Here is a 17,638-nt window from a genome sequence, read left to right as displayed (position 1 = left end):
TCATTGTTGCTCTACGTCGAACACCTGGAGAATGGTATAGTCTCCTTCCTTTGAGCACTTGGATCTTATCCAGACCTATAAAGTATAAGCATTTACAAACAGTACATGCAGATATGTAATTGAAAAAGCCATGTTTTGGTGGTATAGCAATCTGGAATAAAAGTTGACCGTGCTGTAATAATTGTTTCCTTCCTTCTCCATTCTTATAGACAATAGGCTTTGATTAAAGGAACTAAACTCTTCCATTACATTCATCCATTGTGGGATCCTGGTACCAGTATAATATAAATCTCAAAGGCTTTACCCTTACATTAATAAATTTTAAGCACCTTTGCTGTTAAATCGTGTCACATTTTTCATTCCATTTATTTGGTAAACTACCTTTGCCTGAGTGTTCACACTGCATCACCACTTGACAAAAATTGAGAGATTTGCTAGGCTACTCTCCTTTTTGTTATCTCTATTATTAGCTACTAAAATTAACCCAGTTTTTTGAAGAACATTTATATTAACATTTTAAAATCCAAAAATGTGAAGTGTAATTAAAAACAAAAATAGAGTAGTTACTATGCCCATAGTCCACTATGAGGTCAAGGAGGTCTGGACCTTAGTAATGTTTTTAGAGCTACAACCAAAATTTAAAAGGTAAATACAACTGGGTTTTAAAAAATCGGCTTCTCCTACCAGATGAGTGCACGCTTAAAGCAGTTTACACTTGTTATTTGGTATTGGCTGGGTGAGGGAGGGTGCAATCAAAGCCCTTTGCGTTATCAGCATTTCCACTCACAGCAATTGTATACATGTTGGCAACACTTGAACAGGTTGTGTGGCAGTGGCATACAGCATATTTGGCAAGACAATAATCGTGTTATTATTTGAAATGTTCAAAACTAACCTGGTACAGTATCTGGAGTAAAGGCAACTGTATAAAACGTATATTCTGGCCATGATGAAGACGTTATTTCTTTCATATTAGTACGTTAGCTAAGGTTTCACGCCACTGATTATAAAACATATTATGCAGGAGATGCTATCAATAGGCCTATGAACCATTTCAAAGCCAGTTTTGGAAATAACTTTGTAAACGTCTAATGACATTAGATTGTGATGGTGTTAGTCTCAAGCGTTTTTCTTTTATAGGTAGTTAATTAAGTATCTTATTAAACATAGCTTAATGATCATACTTCATACTGTACACTGATTTATTTTGATGATCTAGATCTTAATAAGATGTTCTTATTATTTATTATTCATTTAGCATATCTACCTTACAGTAAACTATAAACACATTAGATCTAATTTAACAGTTCCTATCCATAGAAACACCAAAGAGCTGGGCAGGAATAAAAATTGTTTCTTGTAAATAACTCTTTCTATGTATGCACCATTTAGATGCATAATTATGTATAATTTTGACACCTCCATTTTTGTACCTGATGCCCTACCTCCTTGACTATTTTAACTCTGGATACATCTTTGGTATAAATAAAAATAATTTTGCTGTCTCAACAAATAGATACAAAGACTGGGCTCTCTGTACTAGTGCACATGCTGTTTACTAATAATTGTTTGTATGTCGCTTTGAATAAGAGTGTCTATCCAATGCTGATTATTTACATGTCATTTAAAAGGTAGTGTCAGACAGACAATGGGGCATGAACCGTTTTATAAGATTATAAAATGATTTTGTTAAAATTATAATGTATGGCTGCTGCGTTAGAATAATTACTAGCTCAAATAATCAGTATTTTGACAGTTTAGGTCAACCATTCCAGATGCTTAATTGTGCCAGTCTAAATAAGACAGGCTTTTAATGTAATTTAATGTAAATGAAAGTTAACTCTGATGTGTCAGGGTAGAGAAAACGCATAGTTGATAAATCATGTCAACTGTGGTCCAGAGTTGGCAATAGACAAATGTCTCATTTTAGATCACATCATGTCTGAACATGTTGCACTTGCGAACATTTTGAACCAAAAACAAACAAAATGACAAAAGAGGAAAGCTACAACATTATTGGAAAGACAAAGAAATATGTTTCTTACACATTTTCAGGAGACATAACTCTCCCTAGCCGAGCTTAATTTCACGATTGATCTGCAAGATATATGGACATTTTTTACCACTACCTTCTCCCAGCAACCTTCTTCAGTCGTTCCTCATGTTTAGTTTTGGTGTCACATAGCCGGCTTCTGCTACTGCAAGAAATGTCACAAAATTTCCTGAAAACTTTGAGACTGTCACTTGATCAAAGCATCTGGATCTACCTGAAACAGTGCAATTAAAATTCCGCTTGGATCTTCTTTAAATCAAGTTAAACTTTGGTAAATTCCGACCATGTCAAACTACAATTGAATTTGTAGAAAATTTGATTAAATTAGAATAAACCTTTTATCACAAAACATAATGGACAAACAACATACAAAAAAGTAACAAAGCAATACAAGATGAGTTCCATTATTTATCCAGAAGTTATAGACAGAATAACCAATTTGTTACATGTTAGAATGGTGTAAGTTAATATTACCTGATGATAAAAAATTAGTGACAGAAATTAAATACAGACCCCTGAGCAAAGCCCTTAACCCTCAATTGCTCAAGTTGTACTGAGTCATAATTATAAGTCACTCTGGAGAACAGCGTCTGCTAAATGCCGTAAATGTAAAGATTTGTTATATGTTACAGTGGTGTAGGGTAGTATTACCTGATGATAGAAAATTGTGAATTTGTGACCAAAATTACATACATTTTTTTTCTTTTCCAAATGGTCCACCATTACTAAACTTGTGTCTGAAACTCCATCATCACTTAGGTCCTTTCATGTATCTAGTCAATTAGATCCATTGTCTAAATGAATCAAGAGGAGTAGAATGTTGATTACTGTCAGCTGTGAGTCAGAGTAATAAGTCGCTCAACAGGTCCAGAGTGACATTAAGCTTATTAACAGGAGGTGGAGCTGAAAGTGGACAATATTGCATATATAAATGAAATTGTAAGCACTTGTATGTTTGTGGGGTCTGCTGTTTGGATAACAATGGTTTTATGTGAAGTTGGATTTATGCTGCTTCTGCTGGTTGCTTTTGGCTCAACACTAGCACAATGGCAAGGAATGAACAAAATCCAAGTACCATCAGGACTTCAGTTTAAACATCCAGTACAAGCAGGACAGCAAACAGTTACTGGAGTGTCTTCTCAGGGGTCCCATACTTCTAAACCCACAGGACCTGCCCAAGCCTCACTTGGCCAGCAGTCTAGGAATCCTGTACAGATACCTGTGCAGCAGCATTTCAATCTTCAGTCCCAACAAGAATTACAGGGTCCTGTGAAGCAGGTGACTTGGCACTTTCCTCAGGAACCACAGCTACCAGCCAGACAGCCCCCAGTACAGTTTGAGATGCCCCAACCTGCTGCTGCTGAGAGTATAGCAGCAGAGTGTGGTGAGAATGAGGTATACGTGGAGGTCAAGAGAGACCTGTTTGGTACTGGTGAGCTGATAAATCCCGCTGACCTCACCTTGGGAGGATGTGCTGTCACTGGGGAGGACAGTGCTGCTCAAGTCCTCATCTTTCAATTGGCACTGCAGGCCTGCAACAGTACTACAATTGTGAGTCTCTATGAAGTGACTTAGTGCTGCTGTAAACCTGCAGGCAGCTGATGCCACTTCTTTCTTAACAGATGACCCAGGATGAGCTGGTCTACGTCTTCCTGCTCCGCTATGTTCCAGTGACTCTTGCTCACACTCCTGTTGTGAGAACTGTTGGTGCTGTGACCCATATTGAGTGTCATTATCCAAGGTATTGGACCTTTACCATTGGTGGTGTTCAGTATTATTTGGAAGGCTGTGTTCAAACTGATGGCCGTCAAATGCTTTGCAGGCGGCACAACGTAAGCAGCAATGCTCTGATGCCTGCTTGGATACCATATGCTTCTACCCAAGTTGCTGAGGAACAACTTGTCTTCTCCCTGAGGCTCATGGCAGGTTTGTACCATGACCATCCCAGACCTACAGATGAGTTTTGACTGAATTGTACGTAATGAGGTTTCTTCTCCAGATGACTGGCAATCTGAAAGGGTCTCCAACCAGTACTTCCTGAACGATGTCATCAATGTTGAGGCATCTGTAATTCAGTTCTACCATGTGCCCCTTCGTGTGTATGTGGACAGCTGTGTGGCCACTGTGGTCCCTGATGTGAATGCAGTCCCTAGATATGCCTTCATTGAGGAGTATGGGTGAGTGGCTTCCTTGTGGGCTTGGTGAGGTGGCTTTGGTGCTGAAGTAGCTGAGGTCTGACTGCACAAATGATTGCAGGTGCTTGATTGATGCTAAGCTCACAGGTTCCCAGTCTCACTTCCTGCCCCAAACTGAAGCAGACCGGCTGCGATTTCATCTGGAGGCATTCAAGTTTCAGCAGGACAACAGTGGCTTGGTAGGTGACCTTGTTTGTTTGGTAGGGCAGTGACTAGAACGACTGGCGGGCTGAACTCGATATGTAACCATTTTCTCTACAGATCTACTTCACATGCTTTATGAAGGCAACTGCAGCGTCTCTCCCTGCTGATGCTGAGCACAAAGCTTGTTCCTTCTCTGGCAACAGGTATATTGCTGTGGCATTGAAACTAGCAGGGCACTGGTGAGGCCAAACTGGTAAGCGTGAATATTTTGACTTCACAGGTGGACTGCAGCATATGGTGACAACCGGGTGTGTGGCTGTTGTGACACAACCTGTGGCTTCTGGGAGGGAAGGGATTTGTCTGTGGACAGAGGTATGAGCAGGTTGTTGTGCCTTGCCCTAGCTTAAACTCCTGATTCTTCTTGGACAGGGTGGTGGTGGTGGGGGGGTTGATTAGAGGTGATGCAGCATTTCTAAGCCCAGCCTAAATGTTCCCCTTTTTGCAGGTACACAGCTGGAAGGAGATGTAACCCTTGGTCCCATCATGGTTAAGGAGTGACTGATGGTCCAATGACTTGATGATGAATAAATAAATTGTAATTTGTTTCCTGGGTTGATGTGCAATTGTAGTGATGAGCCCAGTCTAGGTTAACTTCATTGTGAGCTGTTCTTGGTGCTCTCCTTGGCTGTGAGCTTTGTCTGCAGAATGGCAGACTAGGCAAGGTTTAACTGCCCTGAGAATCCTAACTTGGTACTGAGGTGTATATTGGCCTCAAGAATGGGAGAACACTGCCTTGACATCAGGGGGTGTGGCTGATGAACTAGAATGGCTAAAGCTCAGGTTTTGGGCAAATGTCTAGCTTGACTACTCCAGGGGAGAATCTAAAAAATGTATATAGAATGGCAGTTTAATTTATAATCCACATCAAGTTGACATGTTAGTAAATTGCAGTCCAGCTTCTTTAAGGATGCTCTAACATCAAATGGTGGATTAGGGAGCTATTCAAACGCTTCACAAAATTGAACCATCTGGCATACTGGTAAAGAAGGAAGTCAAATATTTGGGAACCATTTCCATAATGCAGACAGCAAGTTTTGGAAGGATTTTGAGTAAAGATTTCAAATGCATGGTTAAAGAAGAATTTGTATACATCTGGAAGAATTTCTCCAAATAAAATGAATGCCATAGCAAGCTCTCTTTACACAAGTCTAGCTGGTGAGTCAGCATCTCCACCCATCATAGCTCAGTGTACTAGGCAGTAGTCCCCTCATTATCAGAGCAAATGTTGAGCCCCATGTCATCTGTATTCAAAACAGCTATTGATTAAAGTACTCGTCTCTGTGTCTCGTCACTTAGCAGACAGGGTCCCAACAACTGTGTAGTGTAGACTGGGAAAGGACTGGAATATGAGTGCTCTACAATAAACCAAGTTTGGAGATCCTGACCCTTTACTTCCAGCAAAAACATGCTCTACAGAGGTAGTTGTGTGGGTGTATGGATTAGAACCTCCTACTTGGGCTGTTTTTTTTTTTTGTTGTTTTTTTTGTTTTTTTTTGTCAGTCACCTTATTTAGAGAAACCTATGGACAGTTATTTCATGTTGCTTATAGTGTATATGTTTGTATGGAAATATTGTAAATACAATTTCAACGCAAGAGGGATTGTTTCTGGTCTGTTTCAAAGAACCAGAGAAGGGATTAATCTCGCTTGCCAATTTAGTCTATGGTCCATTAGAAATTATGCCTCGCATGATTTTAGCTGCAAAGAGGATTTCACAGGATCTATGCCATATGAAATTAGGATGGGATAATCATAATCTGGCTGAACTTTCTTTAGTGAAAGACTTTGCAGTCAACAAATGCATTAAGCCCAAAGGTTGTAAAGTACGTTCAATTGATTAAATAGGCCACTTCTCGGGTGCTGGCAAAGATGTAAACAACCAAAGTTCATCGCTTGCTTTGAAGAATAAGAACAGCCAAGTGCATTTTGCGTTCAGGATGGGAAAAGGACTGAAGTGGAATCTTTGCATGCTCAAACATTTGGACAGAGTCTGTAGTTGTACTGAAATATCACCAGAATGACATTTCCTTATTTGTGGCTAATAGATTTTCTATTCTAAATTATTCTGAAATATTTAACCTACTGCATTGTATACTATTTTAAACTATTTTATCAAATGTACAGTGTAAGACTTCAGCGTGGAACATTGAACAGTGGTTCATTGGCACTGTCCAAAATTTAGCCAATTGTGCATCCAAACAGCCACTAGTGAAAGATTGCAATAAATATAGCTAGGAGTTTGGTTTACAGCCTAATGCAGTACTGGAATCCTTATAACCATGTTAAAAATGTCAGTGCATAATCCTGGGATTAAGAAAGTTTTAATACATTCCTTAAAGGCAGACTTAGATAAGACTTCTTACCAATTCTCCTATTAGACATAATTGAATTGTGGTGTATTTCCTGAAGCTGTAGATCTTACTGTTAGAGTTCAATCAAAAACCGAAAGAGCAATGTGAAGCTCAGACAAACCAAGTCGGATGGACGTTTTCTGAGGACTTGGATTTGATCAAAGGCCAAAATTATGAAGTGCTGTAACCTTTGTAAAAACCTAATCCCGCTTTTTAAGATGTACTGTTGGGCAGCTATATTGGAAAATTCACGAACAGCATATCATCGTGTAGAAGAGCCCCACATTGTCAGTCTAATCCTCAGGAGATTCCATGAGAACCCAAGGCAAGAAGGAAGAGATGATATATACTTCCTACAATGTTATAGAAGTTAGAATTTTCAGTGCAAATTCCACAATTAGAAAGGTTCTATAAATGTCGGACCTGTCATCATTTGCATGGAACTGAGGGGAGTGTTAACAGAATTCACTGCCCTCCACTTGGTGAAAAGTTAAGGGACATAGAGATAGACCCCACCATTGTCACTAGGATCACTGACAACCAGACATCCAGACCACAGTTTGTGCAGACTGCGCTGTTCACAGTGTACACATCTGACTTCTAGTACAACCCATAGAAGTGGCACATACAGATACAACAGCAGAGTCTTCAGAATGTGTGTCCCTGACAGGTAGCAGTTGGAGTAGTGGGCTGTGGAACAATTAACTGACAGAACAACCCAGGACATGGCCTGGACTGTGTGACACTGAGGCAGTCTACAGGGAAGGACAGAGCAGACTCTGCTTTGTGAAGAAGCTCAGATCATTCAGTGCATGCAGCAGTATGCTGCAGATGTTCTCCCAGTCAGTGGTGTCCAGAGAATTGTAGACAATTGTAGACAAATTTGGCAATGATGAGTCAGGGGATTGCATTGATCTTCAGATTCTCTATGTTTATTTGCACACGTGAATTTGCTTCAGATCAAATAGTCAGGCTAGCTACACAGGAGAGCAGTCAGACTTAGGGACAGCGATTACTGACAGAGAAGGAGAGACAGGATGGGGGATAGATGGAGGATGGATGAATGCAGCCTCAGAGGCCCCAACTCAGAGAATTGTATCACCTCTCAACCATGGACCCTTCTGCCAGAGAGATACACCATACATATCAAGCACATCGTACCATGGCACAAAACAGAATAACAGAAGCATTCATCAGAATTATTGAAGAACTTTGCATAAACCTCTGGGGTAAACCTGACAAAATAATCCTAAATAAACATATACATATAGTATATCATTGTCATCCACCGGCCTCCAGGTTCCCTAGATCACTTCATTGATGAGCTCGACATCCTTCTGAGTCAATTCCCCAATTCCCCTAATCCTCCCCCTCCCCGTCCTTCCTCATCTCTTACTCCACAGGATTTTATCACCTTCTTTGAGGAGAAGGTTGCAGCAAACCAGCAAACCAGTCCTTTTCCTCTGTCCCCACTCCTCCAACCAATGTGCATTCCCCAACATCCCACTCTCTGACTTCTTTTTCTCCTCTGTCCTCAGATGAAATTCTTCAGCTCCTGACTTCCAGCAATCCGACTACGTGTCCGCTGGATCCAATTACTTCCGCTCTGTTCCAGACAATCACAAGAGATCTGCTTCCTTTCATCTCTGTCATCATCAACAACTCCTTATCTTCTGGACACGTGCCTACTGCGTTCAAAACCGGCAGGGTGGTTCCAGTCCCCAAGAAGGCCTCACTTGACAGCTACAGCGTTACCAACTACAGACCGGTATCACTTCTCTCTTTCCTCTCAAAAACCCTTGAATGAGCAGTTTATAACCAATTGTCTCTTTTTCTCACCCAGAACCAGCTGCATGATCCCAATCAGTCTGGCTACAAACCGGCACATTCTACAGAAACGGCCCTCATAGCAGTGAGTGAGAAACTTTATGCTTCTGAAGCTGCCAAACTGTCATCTGGTTTGATTCTTCTAGACCTTTCAGCAGCCTTTGACACAGTGAACCACAACATGCTTCTCTCTGTTCTCTCCAGGCTTGGTGTTACTGGCTCTGTTTGAAGATGGTTTCAGTCCTATCCGGAGGGACGGTCCTATCAGGTGACATGGAGAGGATCCACATCCAAACCATGTAGACTCTCCCCTGGTGCTCCACAAGGCTCAGTTTTAGGCCCCCTTCTCTTCTCTTTGTATACTCATTCTCTAGGGGATGTAAAATCTTCTCATGGTTTCTCCTACTCAATTATTACTTTCTTTTCCACCCTCTGGCACACAGGTCTACAGACACATCTCAGCATGTTTGACTGACATTGCGTCATTGTAACGATTGCACAAACATTGAAGTGGATCCAGTTGCAGAGGTTTATTCTTGCAATCAAACAGATACGTTTATTAAGACTGGTAAGCGTTGTCAGGTCGGTCCGAGGTTGATGCACAGGGTAGTGTTCAGGAGGTGTCCGAGGGTCAGGCAGGAGTTGAAGTCTAGAAGGCAAGCAGGAGTCAGTAAGCAGGAAAGCACACAGGATGAGGAAACGCTCGGTACGCCACACGGGAACAATACGGGCAAGGGAAGCTTATAATGGGGATGGTAATGAAGGGAATGGGAATCAGGTGTGTGCTAGAATTCCGGTGAGTCAGATCAAGGGTGGGTGCGAATGGGCATGACTGTGCAGGGCTGATGGTTGTTCCGGGGGTTCGCAACAATACCCCCCATCTGACGGCCGGCACCCGATGCCCGAGGACGGGTAGTCCTAGGCCTACCCGGGCCCTGAGGGCCCGGACGATCAGGGTGAGCAGCATGGAAGTCCGCAAGCACAGAGGGGTCCGGAACATCTGCCCTGGGGACCCACGATTGCTCCTCAGGGCCATAGCCCTCCCAATCGACGAGGTACTGAAGGGTTCCGTTACGTCTCCGGGAATCCCACAACGCACAGATGGCATAGGCCGGCTCACCGTCGATCTCGACGGGGGCAGGAGGGTTGATGGGTGTTGTGGCAGCAGACAAAGGACTATAGTGCACAGGTTTTAACAGAGACACATGGAAGGTGGGATTCATTCTATACCTGGGGGGAAGCTGTAGCTTGTAGGACACGGGCTTGACCTGTTGAAGTACCTTGAATGGACTGATGTACCGGTGACTTAGTTTCTTGCTGTGTAGTCCAAATCTAATGTGGAGTGTCGAGACCCAGACCCTCTGACCAGGATGCAGTTGTAGGTTGGGGTTACGGTGACGATTGCCAAACATTTGCTGGGTGCGCAAAGCCCTCTGCAAGTGGACGTGGGTGACCTCCCATGTCCAGGAGCTCTGCTGAAACCACTGGTCCAATGCTTGTATGTCCATGGGGGAGTCATCCCATGGGAAGAGGGCCGGTTGATAACCGTAGATGCATTGAAACGGGGCGAGCTGAGTGGAGGAGTGCGTGAGTGAATTGCGGGCGTATTCCGTCCAAGGGAGGAATTTGTGCCAGTCAGATTGTGACGTACAGTACTGACGGAGGAACCTTCCAACCTCTTGATTAACGCGTTCGACCTCCCCGTTGGACTGGGGATGGTGGCCAGAGGAGAGATTCGTAGTTATGGCTACCTTCCTACAAAACCGCTTCCAGCCCTGCGACGTGAATTGCGAACCACGATCGGACACGATCTCCTCTGGTAGACCAAATATGCGAAACACAAAAGAGAACATGGCTTCTGCTGTTTCCCAGGCTGTAGGTAAGTGAGTAAAAGGAATGAGGCGGAACATCTTCGAAAACCTGTCCACTACTACCAATATAACAGTGTTCCCCTCAGAGGCCGGTAAGTCTGTGAGCGATGTGTGTCCAAGGGCGATGTGGCACAGGCAGGGGCTGTAACTTCCCAGAAGGGAGAGAGCGAGGGGTGCGAGACTGAGCAGAGACTACACAAGACATTATGTAGTCTCATGCATCGTCATGAAGGAAGGGTTACCAAAACGTACGGGACAACATGCGTGTGGTGCGAGTGATACCAGGATGTCCGTTACATAAGGTCGTATGAGCCCATTCTAGCAATGTTCCTCTGAGGGAAGCTGGAACATATTGCCTCCGTGGGGGGCATTCCTCTGGACTAGGGTTATCCTTTAATGCATTCTCCAGGTCATCCTGGAAGCCCCACCGTATGGGAGCTAGGAAGCAACTACTAGGTAAGATGGTCTCTGGAGTTGGGTTGGTCGCCCCCTTATCATGGATGCGCGACATGGAATCTGCCTTTTGATTCTTGGAACCAGGTCTAGAAGACACAGTGAAGTTAAACCTGGAGAAGAACAATGGCCACCTAGCTTGCCTTGGGCTGAGTCGTCGAGCAGACTGTAGTTACTCCAGGTTCCGATGGTCCGTGTATACCAAGAAGGGATGTTCAGCCCCTTCTAACCAGTGTCTCCATTGCTCAAGTGCAAGTTTGACCGCGAGAAGTTCCCGGTTCCCTACATCATAGTTCCTCTCGGCGGGCTGTAGTTTCTTGGAGTAGAAGGCACAAGGGCGCAGTCGAGGTGGGGTGCCTTGTCTTTCTAGTCAGTGTAGTCGACTCCCCTCGGCATGCGAGTTCCGTCTGGAGTCCCGAAAGACGGTTTTCAACGCCGTCTCGCTCCAGCCACTGCCGGCGGCGACCGTACGGAATTCCCGGGCGTAGTCAGCTGCCGTGTGCCTCCCTTCACGTATCTCGCATAAAATAGTTCCGGGATCCTGAACACTCGCAGGACGAGCGAACACAGCCTTGAAAAGTTTGTGGAATTCCATTTCAGACTGTAACATAGGGCCCTGGCTATCCCAGAGGGCGGTTCCCCAAGCCCCTGCCTCACCAGTTAGCAGCGATAGCACAAACTGTACACGGTCCTTGTCGGTGATCAACTGCGTGGAATAATGGGAGAAATACATGGAACACTGCATCAGAAAGTTCTTGCATCGATCTGGAGAGACATCGAATCGTTCTGGGACGGCCACGGGAATGCAATGAGTAACTGCGGTGGACGGCGAAGGAGTCACCGAAGTCACGGTAAGTACGACCTGTGGAAAGTCTCTGAACGGTTTGGCGTAGCTCGGCCATGGAAACCTCATGCTGGACCAGTCTGTTTTGTACCTCCGCTGGATCCATGATAATGGCGAAGTATTCTGTAACGACTGCACACACGTTGAAGTTGATCCAGTTGCAGAGGTTTATTCTTGCAATCAAACAGATATGTTTAGTAACACGGGTAAGCGCAGTCAGGTCGTTCCGAGGTCAATGCACAGGGTAGTGTTCAGGAGCTGTCAGGCAGGAGACGAAGTCTAGAAGGCAAGCAGGAGTCAGTAACCAGGAAATCACACAGGATGAGGAAACGCTCGGTACGCCACATGGGAACAAGCCTTCGCAACGTGTGCACGGGCAAGGGAAGCTTATAAAGGGGATGGTAATGAGGGGAATGGGAATCGGGTGTGTGCTAGAATTCCGGTGAGTCAGATCAAGGGTGGGTGCGAATGGGCATGACTGTGCTGGGCTGATGGTTGTTCCTGGGGTTCGTAACAGTCATGGATGACAGCCCACCACTTGAAGCTCAACCCCAGTAAAACCGAGCTTCTGTTCATCCCAGGTACTCCCAACCCTTACCATGACCTCACTGTTTCCTTTGAGAACTCCCTGAGATCACCATTCGAAGCTGCCCGTAGCCTGGGTGTAACTTTGGACAACCAGTTGTCGTTCTCAACGCATGTTTCTAATCTAACCCGGTCTTGCAAATTCCTCCTTTGTAACATACAAAGGATTCGACCCTTTCTCTCGCAGGAAGCTACGCAGGTGCTTGTGCAGTCTCTTGTGATCTCAAAACTAGACTACTGCAACTCACTACTTAGTGGTCTTCCTCTAAGAGCCATCAAACCTTTACAAATTGTCCAGAATGCAACAGCACGACTGCTCTTCAATCTTCCCAAGTTCACGCATGTTACTCCACTGCTGTGCTCCCTTCATTGGCTCCCTGTAGCTGCACGCATCAGATTTAAAACCTTGATGCTTGCCTACAAAGCCAAAAATGGACCAGCCCCTTTATACATGAGGTCAATGGTCAAAGCCCGATCCGTACCTCGAGTACTTCGAACCTCAACTACGGCTCGGCTGGAAATACCTTGCTTCAGGTCTCATGGACGACAAGCATCGAGACTATTTTCTGTCCTGGCTCCAAGATGGTGGAATGAACTCCCACTTGCTGTCCGGACAGCAGAGTCCCTTGCAGTCTTCAAACGCAGACTGAAGACCCATCTATTTGCAGAATGTTTAAAGGACAACTGACACTGCTCCCATATTGACTGCCTAAATGAATACTTATTGTAGGGTATTGTTTGTGTTGTTTAACAAACTCTAGCACTTATTGTTTATATCAATTATCATTGTTTAAGATAGACCTTATGTATTTTGTACTTCTAGGTATCAGCATTCATCCCTGTATTCTACAGTATTCTAGTTAATAGGTATGTTTGATTCTAACTTACTGTACTGTACTAGGATATATTCTGTGATTAAATGACAAAGTACTTTTGTAAGTCGTTTGGGATAAGAACGTCTGCTAAGTGCCGTAAATGTAAATGCAAAATGTATACATAGGATAGGTATATGAACTCCTCCAACCGCTAACAGACATTTCAACCACTTGAACTAATTATCACTTCACCCTACAGAGTAATAATGGAGCAGTTATTGAACTGGTGTGCAGGTTCTGTCTCTCTGTGTGGATAAAACACAATTGATCTCTGAACAATACATCCCTGGCCAAAAGGCCCAGCAACTTCCTGCAGCTGCTGAGTGGTACTCAATCAAAAATTCCTCCTCACCCCCTTTTACAGAGGTGTCATTGAGAGTGTCCTGACCAGCTGCATCAATAACTGGTATTATCAGTGTCAGTGGTGTCCAGCTGCCTTCTATTCAGTACATCTATTACAAGTTCAAGTTTAGGTTTTATTATCATTCTTTCATATAATTTGTATACATTGTAACAAGATGTAAAAGCTTACTAAACAATAGTAAATCAGCCCAGTGCAAAGGTGTACATAAGTGTCAAAAAACAACACAACAACGTGAGACAAGTGCAACAGAAAGGTACACTCAGACCTATATATGCTTAGGTCAATCCACTGCCAACTTTATGATCCAAAAACAAACAAAATGACGACAGAGTAACGCTACTACATTTTTGGAAAGATGAAGAGATGTTTCTTATACATTTTCAGGACACATAAATCTCCCCAACCAAGCATAATTACATGATTGATCTGCAAAACATGGAAATTGTGACTTCAAACATGCACATTTCTTTAAAACCATCTTCTCCCACCCACCTTCTTCAGTTGTTACTCATGTTTACTTTTGGTGTCATAAAGCTGGCTTGTGGTACTGCAAGAAGTGTCACAAAATTTCACAAGAACTTTGAGTCTGTCACTTTATCAAAGCGTTTACATGTCTGAATCAGCCTCAAACAGTGCTACTAAAATTTGCCTTGAGTCCCCTTTTAGTTGAGCTAAACTTTGGTAAATTAAGGCCATGTCAGGCTATACTCGAATTTATAGGAAATTTCATTGAATTTGAATAAACAATTTATCACAAAACAAATAACGAGTAGTTTCTCTTTATTTTTCTCTGTATTGCATGTGGACAGTACCCCTGCTTCAAAAGAACCATATTTATTGTCCTGTATTTGGAGAATGGACAAAGTAACTTACACAAAATATAGCACAGCAACCCAAGACGAGCTCAGAGGTCAGGTTAAGCTACTTGACTTGTAATTGGATGGTTGCTGGTTCAATCCCTACTATTGCCAGTGTTGGGCCCCTGAGCAAGGCCCTTAACCCTCAATTGCTCAAGTTGTACTGAGTCATAATTATAAGTCACTCTGGAGAACAGCGTCTGCTAAATGCCGTAAATGTAAAGATTTGTTATATGTTACAGTGGTGTAGGGTAGTATTACCTGATGATAGAAAATTGTGAATTTGTGACCAAAATTACATACATTTTTTTTCTTTTCCAAATGGTCCACCATTACTAAACTTGTGTCTGAAACTCCATCATCACTTAGGTCCTTTCATGTATCTAGTCAATTAGATCCATTGTCTAAATGAATCAAGAGGAGTAGAATGTTGATTACTGTCAGCTGTGAGTCAGAGTAATAAGTCGCTCAACAGGTCCAGAGTGACATTAAGCTTATTAACAGGAGGTGGAGCTGAAAGTGGACAATATTGCATATATAAATGAAATTGTAAGCACTTGTATGTTTGTGGGGTCTGCTGTTTGGATAACAATGGTTTTATGTGAAGTTGGATTTATGCTGCTTCTGCTGGTTGCTTTTGGCTCAACACTAGCACAATGGCAAGGAATGAACAAAATCCAAGTACCATCAGGACTTCAGTTTAAACATCCAGTACAAGCAGGACAGCAAACAGTTACTGGAGTGTCTTCTCAGGGGTCCCATACTTCTAAACCCACAGGACCTGCCCAAGCCTCACTTGGCCAGCAGTCTAGGAATCCTGTACAGATACCTGTGCAGCAGCATTTCAATCTTCAGTCCCAACAAGAATTACAGGGTCCTGTGAAGCAGGTGACTTGGCACTTTCCTCAGGAACCACAGCTACCAGCCAGACAGCCCCCAGTACAGTTTGAGATGCCCCAACCTGCTGCTGCTGAGAGTATAGCAGCAGAGTGTGGTGAGAATGAGGTATACGTGGAGGTCAAGAGAGACCTGTTTGGTACTGGTGAGCTGATAAATCCCGCTGACCTCACCTTGGGAGGATGTGCTGTCACTGGGGAGGACAGTGCTGCTCAAGTCCTCATCTTTCAATTGGCACTGCAGGCCTGCAACAGTACTACAATTGTGAGTCTCTATGAAGTGACTTAGTGCTGCTGTAAACCTGCAGGCAGCTGATGCCACTTCTTTCTTAACAGATGACCCAGGATGAGCTGGTCTACGTCTTCCTGCTCCGCTATGTTCCAGTGACTCTTGCTCACACTCCTGTTGTGAGAACTGTTGGTGCTGTGACCCATATTGAGTGTCATTATCCAAGGTATTGGACCTTTACCATTGGTGGTGTTCAGTATTATTTGGAAGGCTGTGTTCAAACTGATGGCCGTCAAATGCTTTGCAGGCGGCACAACGTAAGCAGCAATGCTCTGATGCCTGCTTGGATACCATATGCTTCTACCCAAGTTGCTGAGGAACAACTTGTCTTCTCCCTGAGGCTCATGGCAGGTTTGTACCATGACCATCCCAGACCTACAGATGAGTTTTGACTGAATTGTACGTAATGAGGTTTCTTCTCCAGATGACTGGCAATCTGAAAGGGTCTCCAACCAGTACTTCCTGAACGATGTCATCAATGTTGAGGCATCTGTAATTCAGTTCTACCATGTGCCCCTTCGTGTGTATGTGGACAGCTGTGTGGCCACTGTGGTCCCTGATGTGAATGCAGTCCCTAGATATGCCTTCATTGAGGAGTATGGGTGAGTGGCTTCCTTGTGGGCTTGGTGAGGTGGCTTTGGTGCTGAAGTAGCTGAGGTCTGACTGCACAAATGATTGCAGGTGCTTGATTGATGCTAAGCTCACAGGTTCCCAGTCTCACTTCCTGCCCCAAACTGAAGCAGACCGGCTGCGATTTCATCTGGAGGCATTCAAGTTTCAGCAGGACAACAGTGGCTTGGTAGGTGACCTTGTTTGTTTGGTAGGGCAGTGACTAGAACGACTGGCGGGCTGAACTCGATATGTAACCATTTTCTCTACAGATCTACTTCACATGCTTTATGAAGGCAACTGCAGCGTCTCTCCCTGCTGATGCTGAGCACAAAGCTTGTTCCTTCTCTGGCAACAGGTATATTGCTGTGGCATTGAAACTAGCAGGGCACTGGTGAGGCCAAACTGGTAAGCGTGAATATTTTGACTTCACAGGTGGACTGCAGCATATGGTGACAACCGGGTGTGTGGCTGTTGTGACACAACCTGTGGCTTCTGGGAGGGAAGGGATTTGTCTGTGGACAGAGGTATGAGCAGGTTGTTGTGCCTTGCCCTAGCTTAAACTCCTGATTCTTCTTGGACAGGGTGGTGGTGGTGGGGGGGTTGATTAGAGGTGATGCAGCATTTCTAAGCCCAGCCTAAATGTTCCCCTTTTTGCAGGTACACAGCTGGAAGGAGACGTAACCCTTGGTCCCATCATGGTTAAGGAGTGACTGATGGTCCAATGACTTGATGATGAATAAATAAATTGTAATTTGTTTCCTGGGTTGATGTGCAATTGTAGTGATGAGCCCAGTCTAGGTTAACTTCATTGTGAGCTGTTCTTGGTGCTCTCCTTGGCTGTGAGCTTTGTCTGCAGAATGGCAGACTAGGCAAGGTTTAACTGCCCTGAGAATCCTAACTTGGTACTGAGGTGTATATTGGCCTCAAGAATGGGAGAACACTGCCTTGACATCAGGGGGTGTGGCTGATGAACTAGAATGGCTAAAGCTCAGGTTTTGGGCAAATGTCTAGCTTGACTACTCCAGGGGAGAATCTAAAAAATGTATATAGAATGGCAGTTTAATTTATAATCCACATCAAGTTGACATGTTAGTAAATTGCAGTCCAGCTTCTTTAAGGATGCTCTAACATCAAATGGTGGATTAGGGAGCTATTCAAACGCTTCACAAAATTGAACCATCTGGCATACTGGTAAAGAAGGAAGTCAAATATTTGGGAACCATTTCCATAATGCAGACAGCAAGTTTTGGAAGGATTTTGAGTAAAGATTTCAAATGCATGGTTAAAGAAGAATTTGTATACATCTGGAAGAATTTCTCCAAATAAAATGAATGCCATAGCAAGCTCTCTTTACACAAGTCTA

At 43.8% G+C, this 17,638-nt stretch overlaps 3 protein-coding genes across 5 annotated transcripts in view; all 3 read left to right on the top strand.

Annotated features, from left to right (window-relative positions):
* ddx42 (DEAD (Asp-Glu-Ala-Asp) box helicase 42) overlaps nt 1-181 on the top strand; it is a 15,884-nt gene extending 15,703 nt beyond the window's left edge. For all 3 annotated transcript variants that reach the window (XM_035533040.2, XM_035533047.2, XM_081711225.1), the window contains one exon: nt 1-181. This exon is cut by the window's left edge and continues 1,283 nt beyond it. The gene's annotated coding sequence lies outside the window, so the exon portion shown is untranslated.
* Nucleotides 182-3,028: 2,847 nt separating this feature from the next.
* Nucleotides 3,029-4,967, top strand: LOC145653809 (zona pellucida sperm-binding protein 3-like). The gene is made up of 8 exons (XM_081708055.1): nt 3,029-3,604; nt 3,676-3,794; nt 3,876-3,979; nt 4,053-4,230; nt 4,310-4,427; nt 4,510-4,595; nt 4,673-4,764; nt 4,898-4,967. Exons 1-8 carry the CDS (start codon nt 3,035-3,037, stop codon nt 4,948-4,950), a joined length of 1,320 nt encoding a protein of 439 aa, XP_081564181.1. The 5' UTR covers nt 3,029-3,034; the 3' UTR covers nt 4,951-4,967.
* Nucleotides 4,968-15,063: 10,096 nt separating this feature from the next.
* LOC113592212 (zona pellucida sperm-binding protein 3-like) lies at nt 15,064-17,020 on the top strand. The gene is made up of 8 exons (XM_027032998.3): nt 15,064-15,639; nt 15,711-15,829; nt 15,911-16,014; nt 16,088-16,265; nt 16,345-16,462; nt 16,545-16,630; nt 16,708-16,799; nt 16,933-17,020. The coding sequence occupies exons 1-8, from the start codon at nt 15,070-15,072 to the stop codon at nt 16,983-16,985; spliced, it is 1,320 nt and encodes a 439-aa protein (XP_026888799.2). The 5' UTR covers nt 15,064-15,069; the 3' UTR covers nt 16,986-17,020.
* The last annotated feature ends 618 nt before the right edge of the window (nt 17,021-17,638 follow it).

This window comes from Electrophorus electricus, chromosome 3 (assembly GCF_041902795.1).
Source record: "Electrophorus electricus isolate QZ-2024a chromosome 3, ASM4190279v1, whole genome shotgun sequence".
Lineage (NCBI taxonomy): Eukaryota > Metazoa > Chordata > Actinopteri > Gymnotiformes > Gymnotidae > Electrophorus > Electrophorus electricus.
Note: the sequence above shows the minus strand (reverse complement) of the source record. Positions and strands in the feature narration are given on the sequence as shown.

Coding starts and splice junctions, on each gene's coding strand:
- LOC113592212 (XM_027032998.3), top strand. CDS start 15,070: ATGGTTTTATGTGAAGTTGGATTTATGCTGCTTCTGCTGGTTGCTTTT. Junction 15,830..15,910: donor ATTGAGTGTCATTATCCAAG/GTATTGGACCTT, acceptor AATGCTTTGCAG/GCGGCACAACGTAAGCAGCA. Junction 16,631..16,707: donor TGTTCCTTCTCTGGCAACAG/GTATATTGCTGT, acceptor TTGACTTCACAG/GTGGACTGCAGCATATGGTG.
- LOC145653809 (XM_081708055.1), top strand. CDS start 3,035: ATGGTTTTATGTGAAGTTGGATTTATGCTGCTTCTGCTGGTTGCTTTT. Junction 3,795..3,875: donor ATTGAGTGTCATTATCCAAG/GTATTGGACCTT, acceptor AATGCTTTGCAG/GCGGCACAACGTAAGCAGCA. Junction 4,428..4,509: donor AGCAGGACAACAGTGGCTTG/GTAGGTGACCTT, acceptor TTTTCTCTACAG/ATCTACTTCACATGCTTTAT.